General features: G+C 44.7%; 1 protein-coding gene across 6 annotated transcripts in view; it reads left to right on the top strand.

The window, feature by feature from the left end:
* The window catches only part of chd5 (chromodomain helicase DNA binding protein 5), a 36640-nt gene that overhangs the window by 14894 nt on the left and 12557 nt on the right, over positions 1 to 9189 (top strand). For all 6 annotated transcript variants that reach the window (XM_062407790.1, XM_062407757.1, XM_062407782.1 and 3 more), the window contains exons 5-22: positions 531 to 772; positions 901 to 1013; positions 1192 to 1321; positions 1563 to 1729; positions 2432 to 2656; positions 3561 to 3767; positions 4642 to 4853; positions 5336 to 5467; positions 5666 to 5774; positions 5957 to 6148; positions 6250 to 6450; positions 6930 to 7067; positions 7224 to 7345; positions 7467 to 7640; positions 8267 to 8408; positions 8510 to 8641; positions 8817 to 8934; positions 9034 to 9158. In XM_062407790.1, the coding sequence (XP_062263774.1) occupies positions 531 to 772; positions 901 to 1013; positions 1192 to 1321; positions 1563 to 1729; positions 2432 to 2656; positions 3561 to 3767; positions 4642 to 4853; positions 5336 to 5467; positions 5666 to 5774; positions 5957 to 6148; positions 6250 to 6450; positions 6930 to 7067; positions 7224 to 7345; positions 7467 to 7640; positions 8267 to 8408; positions 8510 to 8641; positions 8817 to 8934; positions 9034 to 9158 (2881 nt within the window). The remainder of the gene's footprint in view (positions 1 to 530; positions 773 to 900; positions 1014 to 1191; positions 1322 to 1562; positions 1730 to 2431; positions 2657 to 3560; positions 3768 to 4641; positions 4854 to 5335; positions 5468 to 5665; positions 5775 to 5956; positions 6149 to 6249; positions 6451 to 6929; positions 7068 to 7223; positions 7346 to 7466; positions 7641 to 8266; positions 8409 to 8509; positions 8642 to 8816; positions 8935 to 9033; positions 9159 to 9189) is intronic.

Here is a 9189-nt window from a genome sequence, read left to right as displayed (position 1 = left end):
GTCTCCTTGTGTGTCTGCTCCGGCTCTCTGTGTCAAAGCCGCTCTCTGATCTGTTTCTAAGAGTCGTCGGAGTCCCTGACGGAGAGAGACTTCCAACGTGAAGCTCCACAGCGAGCCAATGAGGAGCAAACACTGCTCTTTCTGTTTGTGCTAGAAAGCTCGGCTGTTGGTATAAAGAGTCTTCCTCACCTGGGGCTGTCTTGCTCCGCTAAGCCGCTGCTCCGACAAAGTGGAGCATGAGCTCCTGCAGTGCCCCCTGTGAGCAGTCAGCTGCTGACTGGATGCCTGTGACAGCCCCGAGGCTCTGGGGCTCGCCGCTCTGACCCACTATCCTTCACAGGCCAGCGTGCCAAACCTCAAGCTGCTGCCTGACAAATCACAAACATGACACACACACACAGCAAAGCAGGCAGGGAAACAACACAATCTTAAGGGGCAGTGGGGGTGTCAGCTCCCTTCGGTGCTGGGGGAAGTGGGAATGAAGGGTGACATAATAAAGCTGTTGTCTCCTTCTCCCTGGTTCTACTCAGGCCTCTCATTGCCAAGAAGAACCCGAAGATTCCCATGTCAAAGATGATGACGGTGTTAGGAGCCAAGTGGAGAGAGTTCAGTGCCAACAACCCGTTCAAAGGCGCATCTGCCACCGCCGTGGCCGCCGCCGTGGCCGCCGCTGTGGAGACGGTCACCGTGGCCCAGCCGGCGACTGGCGGCGGCAGCCAGCCGAGCTCTCTGCCGGGGCCGGTCAAAAAAGCCAAAACCAAAGAGGGAAAGGGTAAGGCTCGGTGGAGTGTGGCAGAACGCGTATTTTTAGAAGTAGTAGCAGGAGTACAAGTTGATTTACTTGTGTGGATGTGTGTGTGTGTGTGTGTGTGTGTGTGTGTGTGTGTGTGTGTGTCTCAGGACCAGGAGTCAGGAAGAGAAGCAAGTCGGTGAAGGAGGTGAAGAAGAAGCCCAAGCCGAAAAAGACCAAATCAAAGTCGGGCCAGAGTGGGAAGAAGAAGAAAGCCTCCTCGGTACAACCTGGTTTTATCTGATAGTTATTTCCCCCTCCATTCATATCCTCCTCTTCTTCACCTCCTCCTCTTCTTCACCTCCTCTTCTTCTTCTCTCTGACACTCACACACTGATTTGTTCTTCTTCCTGCGGCTCTGAGCTCTCTACTTCTTCTTGTGTGTGTGTTTGCTCCTCCAGAGTGAGGAGGACTTCCTGGAGGAGTCCGACTTTGATGACATCAGCATCCACAGTGCCTCAGTGTTTTCCGATACCTTGGGGGGGGCCACCACCAAGAAAAAGGCCCGGCGTGGGCGGAAAAAAAGGAAAAGTATGTTTACCGTCTCACACTCGCCTCGCCAAGCTCTGCGCTGTGTGTGTCTGTGTGTGTGTGTGTGTGTGTTTTCTCTCTCCTCCACACTCACAAACACAATCTCCCGGGCTTATTACAGCTCACGAATAAATCAAAATGTATTTAGAAGCTTTATTTATTCTAAGAGCGTTTTTTCTTGTTGGGTTATTTCCCTCACACTCTGTCTCATGTTGTGTAACTCGTCCTTCACCTTCTGCAGAGGAGGACGGGGACGGCTACGAGACCGATCACCAGGACTACTGCGAGGTCTGCACTCAGGGCGGAGAGATCATCCTGTGTGACACGTGTCCCAGAGCGTACCACCTGGTCTGCCTGGAGCCCGAGCTGGAGAAGGCCCCCGAGGGCAAATGGAGCTGCCCGCACTGTGTGAGCTGCTCGGTTGGATTATCCCGATAAACATTTTTTTTTTTTTACAGTTTTGAGGTTTTATTCACAAAAACAATCGTGGACGCTCAACTTTTTATTCTCTCAATTTCACATCAGCAACTGTCACCTTTTCAATTGTGCCTCTATAAACTGAAAGAAATAAAAGCAGGGGGGACATACATGTGAAACCTAAACACATATTGATGTAGATTAAATCATCCAATAATATATATGGATATATAAAATCATATTAACCTCACGTTCTTTCATTTGAGTTTTATGATGCGAAAATATCCAGAATATTCTTTTTTTTCTGGAGCAGGAACTTTTGTTCTCAGTATCTTCAGAACAGTACAATTAATGCTGTGGACTATAAGTTTCCTTAGATTCTTATATTTATTCAGCATCTGTAAAGTCACACATCATTGCATACACATTATTTTACATATCTTATAGTGCACTATAAGTATGGTATGCACCAATAACCAGAGGTGTAAACCTACTTGGCAATAAATACCTTCTGATTCTGATTCTGATTCTGATTCTGATCACCAAGTAAAAACAACCAACACTATACTTCATATAACCTAATGTGGCCTCATAGTAACAATCAGGGTTATTTTACAAACAGAAGGTGTGATCATTCAATCTGTGAGTGTGTAACCTCGCTGAAACCACTTGTGTCCAAACTGCGTCTCTCAGGAGAAAGAGGGAATCCAGTGGGAGGCCAAAGATGAAGATGAGGAGGAGGAGGAGGAGGAGGTGGTGGTGGAGGAGGAGGACGACCACATGGAGTTCTGCAGAGTGTGTAAAGACGGAGGAGAGCTGCTGTGCTGCGACACCTGCCCGTCCTCCTACCACATCCACTGCCTCAACCCGCCGCTGCCGGAGATCCCCAACGGAGAGTGGCTGTGTCCGCGGTGCATGGTGAGTCGAGGCCGCAGGGGCACGGGGGTGCAGTGGTTAGCACGTCAGCCCTTTGGCTCTCTAACCCTAACCCCTAATGACCGACCAGGGCCAGGCCCTTTCTGTGTGGAGTCTCTTGTCTGTGGGGGTTTTCTGAGGGTACTTCCTGCTTCCTGCCCCAAAACATGCAGATTAGGTTAATTAGAGACTCTAATGGTTCCACATGGTTCTTTGTCTCTGTTTGTTGTTGACACTGAGATACACTGGAAACCTGGTGATGGGTGCAGCCGGACTCTGGTCAGCTGGGATCGGCTCCGGCCCTCTGATGACCCTCAAAAGATATTTACAGCATAAAGATTACAGATGGAATGACTGTTAATTAATACAAATATGCATCCAGTCCCAAAGTCTTAAACTTATTGGTTATGCAACTTCTTAAACTCGCCTCCTAAACTTCTACAGAACAAATATTTCTATGATTTCTACATTTACAATCACTTCAACGATATTGTTAGTTTGGAATCTTACAAAAAACAAGTTTGCTATTTGACTTAACCCGGTCGGTGGAAATGTGCTGATGAGTCATAGGAGAGAAAAACAAGCTCGGGACTAAGATGTGAAAAATAAGTCTGTACACTGTATTTAATAAAATGATGAAGTGCCTGTGGCCACAGAAGTTGGCAGTGATCGTCTCGGTGTTATCAGAAAGTTTGTGAGGGTGAGAGTTAAAAACATGTGTCAGCTTGAATCTAGTAATGATTTGTAAAGTTTGGTTTCTGAATATATAGGAAGTTTATTTTTTTAGATGTGAGCTTCCTCATTAGGATGTTTGTGTTTGAATTAATCTGCATATTAATGTGAACTACATTCATCTGATATCATGTTTGTGTATTTACCCTCACTCTTCTTCTGGTCTTTCTTTAAGTGTCCCCCGCTGAAAGGTAAAGTACAGAAGATTCTGCACTGGACATGGGGGGAACCTCCTCTGCCGGCGGAGCTGCCCGACGGCCCCGACGGGAAACCCAACGACCCGCTGACCAAGCCCCCCCTCAAGGGCCGCGCAGAGAGGGAGTTCTTCGTGAAGTGGGCGGGTCTGTCGCACTGGCACTGCTCCTGGGTCAGCGAGCTGCAGGTGAGAGGACACACTGCTGCTCGCTTTAGCCACAGGAACAAGGAACTCTCCCAATAAGGAAAACACAGAAGAGAATCTTTGACATTTTGTGGTTTAATGTGAAGATAAGATAATAGAATAAAATATGCAATACAATTAAAAATACAGAAAATATGTATATAAGATACGGCAACTGAAAGGTACTTAAGTATGTGACTGTATTTGAGCATTATCTATGAGGAGATAGTGAAATAAACATATACATATACATTTAGACGGCTGTAAGCATATGGTACAAAATACAAAATGTATATCGTTAATTATTCAAATATATACACAAAGTATAACAAAATTATGATTTGAAAGTAGTATACTAAATAGTATACTACTATATATAGTATATCTATATAAAGATATAGGTATATATTCATATAAATGATAATAAAATATAGTATAATATTCTGAATATGAAAATGGTTTGTAAAAGTATCTATTTGTGTAAATTTGTGAATTAGAGGGATACATATGGAATAATTTAATTAGTATATGTTATACAGACAATGTGCAAAACATAATAATATATAATGATGCATGATCACACACCCAGTTAACTGTCAGTATCAAGGATACAATCAGTGAGCATTTCAGTGCAAAACCCTAGTTGAAACTTAATTCAGAGATGATAGAACACTGAGAAGTCTCATCTCTTCTTTAGCAACAGGACAGGTTCCCTAATTGACTTCATATCCATCTTCCCTTCATTCCATTCTGAAACTTTTAGCTCTGAATCCAATGAGTTTCTATGCTTTGCCAGAATGATCTCCATTCTTGAGAACAGAGAGTCGGTGCTGATGAGACTAAGCAGGATTCTTGTGCTCTGCCTGTGGCTGTGCAGCTGGAGCTGTACCACACCGTCATGTACCGGAACTACCAGCGGAAGAACGAGATGGACGAGCCGCCGCCGTTCGACTACGGCTCCGGAGAGGAGGAGCTCAACAACGAGAAGAGGAAGAGCAAGGACCCCCAGTACGCCGCGATGGAGGAGCGCTTCTACCGCTACGGCATCAAACCCGAGTGGATGGTTATCCACCGGGTGGTCAACCACAGGTGGCTGCTCACGGCTTCTCACATCCAGATGTTTTGCAGATTTGTGGTTGTGGACGTTAAGTTGGTGCTCGGTGGTTCATGCTCGTTGTAATCCTGCTTTTTATAGATGGAGATTATTCTTCACCGCATGTGGCTTTAATGTGGTAACATGGGAAATACCGTGATTCAAGTCTCGGTGAACACTTTGTGATGGAAATCTTTAAAGAGAACAGAAAGTTGTTTATCCAAAGCGAAAAAAACAAAACGTTCATTTTCACATGTTTTCAAACTTTTCAGAAATTCCCGTGAGACAGATTCATCTCAGTCTTCTCTGATTGGCTAGATAATCCACTCCAGATGTTGTGATTGTAGAAAATAGTTTTAACTGGTTTTATTAAAAGTCTTTTACACCAAATCTAATTTAGGAAATTAACTAAATTACAGAAAAATGGAAAAAGCATCATATGTTTTCCTTTGTTTTTTCCTCTTCTTCTTCCCTGTAGTTTTGATAAAGATGGCGATGTGCACTACCTGATCAAATGGAGAGACCTGCCCTACGACCAGTGCACCTGGGAGGTGGATGACTTCGACGTCCCAGAGTACGACAGTCACATAGCTCTCTACTGGGACCACAGGTCGGTTCAACAGCATTCCTAAACCAGTTTATTTCCACAGTGGCTCCTCGTGGTCTGGAGACGACAGTGAAGATGTGAATATAAACACAGACTGCATCTTCTCCTCTGCCCTGCCCTCTAGCTGTGTGATTCCCCTGTTTGAGTTGTTTGGCTCTTCATGCTGCTGCAATTTCTTTTCTCTTTTTTTGTATATATCAGGGAGCAAATTCTAGGGGAGGACCAACGCCCCCTGGTGGCGAGGAAAGGAACAAAACTCAAAGAGGACCATCAGAAAAAGGAGGTCCCTCCTGACGCTCCCATCATAGATGTAAGCCGGGATGTTTAGGCAGCGATGAGTCGACCTAGTTACATGTTTCTGTTTAGTGAAAGAATTTCAGGGTTTCTGGCTGATTTCTGCAGCAGAACCTCTCAAAAGTGATGCTGTAGGATTATTAAATTATTCTTTTACCTTTATTAACACTTCATACCACTGTACGGTCATGTCCTCAGCCAACCATCAAGTTCGAGCACCAGCCCTGGTACATTAACGCCACTGGAGGAACGCTGCACCCGTACCAGCTGGAGGGCCTGAACTGGCTGAGGTTCTCCTGGGCTCAGGGCACCGACACCATCCTGGCCGACGAGATGGGTCTGGGAAAGACGGTGCAAACCATAGTGTTCCTCTACTCGCTGTACAAGGAGGTGAGGGACTGTCCTCATGTTTGCTCTTCATTGTGGGACATCGATTATCCAGCTGGATCATGAGAACGTCTTCCCTCCCTCTCTCTCTCTCTGTATCTCAGGGTCACTCCAAGGGGCCTTTCCTGGTGAGTGCGCCGCTCTCCACCATCATCAACTGGGAGCGGGAGTTCGAGATGTGGGCCCCGGACTTCTACGTGTTGACGTACACCGGGGACAAAGACAGCAGGGCCACGATCCGGGAGAACGAGTTCACCTTCGAGGACAGCGCAGTGAAATCAGGACGAAAGGTGTTTCGCATGAAGGTGAGGTCAACTGCCCCAAGACCACACCCACATCAAATACTTGAGTTTGAACTAGAGACTGAGGGCTTCATCGATTGGCTGATAAAAGAGCCTTTCAGAGACATTTTGCTTTCAAGTTTTTGAATATGAAAATTGCAGAAAAATCTATTTTCCTGATTCAAGCTCTACATATTTGTTTGTATTTTCTTTTTCATTTATAATAAACTTTGATTTCGTAAAATATAAATCTTTGTACCTTATCTTTGTCATCTTTTTAATATGTTTATACACATTATTTTACTCCCTAATATCATTATTGGCATTTACCCCCAAAACTCCATATCTGTGAGCTCAATTTTGAACCTTTAGTTGACAGAAGAGTTGGATTTCTGTGCCGACAGTTGAGTATTTAAATAACTTTCCTTCACCAAAGGATCCTACGTCTAAATCGGGCCACATTTGAAACGCTCCTGTGTTCTTCTTTGTTCCTCCGCCTGCAGAAAGACACTCCGATCAAGTTCCACGTGCTGCTGACGTCCTATGAGCTGATCACCATAGATCAAGCCGTGCTGGGCTCCATCACCTGGGCCTGTCTGGTGGTAGACGAGGCCCACAGACTGAAGAACAACCAATCAAAGGTACAACAGCCTCTACATAGTAAAAACCATTAAAAGGTTGTGATCAAAAAGGAACAGAAACAAGTGGGAAATGTTTGTCCCCCACTGTAATCTAAGAAATAAAATTTGGCTAACCCTTATTTCAATCATATTCTGAACATTCTGTGTCCTGTGCAGTTTTTTAGGATTCTTAACGGGTATAAGATCTACTACAAGCTGCTGCTGACTGGGACGCCTCTGCAGAACAACCTGGAGGAGCTGTTCCACCTGCTCAACTTCCTCACCCCGGAGCGCTTCAAGTAAGACCTTCCTCTCTTTTGCCCATCGTCTTTATTCCCTTGCTTTTTTTTATTTCGTTCTCCATCTTTTCATTTGTTCTCCTCTGCTGCTCCCTCCTTGAATAACTTGTGACCCGTGCAGTAACCTGGACGGCTTCCTGGAGGAGTTCGCCGACATCTCGAAAGAGGACCAGATCAAGAAGCTTCACGACCTGCTCGGCCCTCACATGCTCCGGAGGCTGAAGGTCGACGTGTTCAAGAACATGCCCGCAAAGACGGAGCTGATCGTCCGGGTGGAGCTCAGCCCCATGCAGAAGTAAGGCCCAGGAGGAGGGAGACATTAAAGAGAGAATGGTTGTAGTAAGAGTTGATTGTGTGCATTGTCCGGGTCCGGGACATTTGATACAACATGGTTCTTATCCACATTTATATGTATTTTAAATCTAAAAGGTAAGAGCTTCATAAGACCATATAACTCAAAAGATACAAAAACTTGAATATGGTCTAAAGAAGCTTTTATCTGCAGATGTATGAAGACGTCTTGATGGTGTTACATTCCATCAACAATGGGTTTTGTGTTTATGCAAATAAAGTACATAAGTGGTGGTGGGGGGGGCTGTTTAAAATATGTAATAAGATCAAACTAAATTTTTAAATCAAACAGTTACATTGAAGTGAATGTACATAATTAATTTAAGTGAAATTAATATAAAAAAATTACTGTAAATTATACTCCAAATTTAGTAGATTTATTATTATTATTGTTATTATTATGAAATAAAAAAATACTATTTATAATAGAAATATGTACACTCAACTATATATTTTATGTAGCCACTTGCTGTATTACATGTAAGTTAATTCAACATCATATTTTTTACAGTGTGGTGATAATTGAAAGTAAATGTGAGTCAATCTGACCTCTGACCTCCGACCTTTCAGGAAATACTACAAGTTCATCCTGACGCGGAACTTCGAGGCCCTAAACTCCAAAGGTGGAGGGAACCAGGTGTCGCTGCTGAACATCATGATGGACCTGAAGAAGTGCTGCAACCACCCCTACCTGTTCCCTGTGGCTGCTGTGGTGAGAACACAACACAACCACTGCTCAGCACCTTTCAATACCAGTTACATATCAATAAAACATGTATTTCTCTGGAATTATGTCTTTGTCCGTCTTTGCAGGAAGCTCCTGTGTTACCCAACGGTTCTTATGACGGCAGCCAGCTGGTGAAGTCCTCAGGGAAACTGACGCTGCTTCAGAAGATGCTGAGGAAACTCAAGGACGAGGGACACAGAGTTCTCATTTTCTCTCAGGTAATAGTCCAGTGGATATTGTGTCTGATCGGTGGCTATAAAATCCAGAAAATCCAGAAATCCACATTTTGGCCTCTCCAGTGCTGATGTCAGTTGTCTGTGGAGAATCACTCCTTTCTGAGTTTAACACAATTCCAGTTAGTCTGATCGCAGCTGTTAAACCTTCTTCACCCAGATGACAAAGATGTTGGATCTTCTGGAGGATTTCCTGGAGTTTGAAGGTTATAAATATGAGCGTATAGACGGAGGAATTACCGGAGGCCTGAGACAGGAGGCCATCGACCGCTTCAATGGTGAGTTAGTGACGACGCATGATGTGTTACTCTACATGTGTGTGTGTTTTCTGCACAGTTCACGCACACATCAACCCTCTGCTCTGGTTTCCGTCACAGCACCGGGGGCTCAGCAGTTCTGCTTCCTGCTCTCGACACGAGCCGGAGGTCTCGGCATCAATCTGGCCAGCGCCGACACCGTCGTCATTTACGACTCCGACTGGAATCCTCACAACGACATTCAAGTAGCGATTCACGACGCACTTACACACTTGT

Source organism: Platichthys flesus, chromosome 2 (assembly GCF_949316205.1).
Source record: "Platichthys flesus chromosome 2, fPlaFle2.1, whole genome shotgun sequence".
Taxonomy (NCBI): Eukaryota; Metazoa; Chordata; class Actinopteri; order Pleuronectiformes; family Pleuronectidae; genus Platichthys; species Platichthys flesus.
Note: the sequence above shows the minus strand (reverse complement) of the source record. Positions and strands in the feature narration are given on the sequence as shown.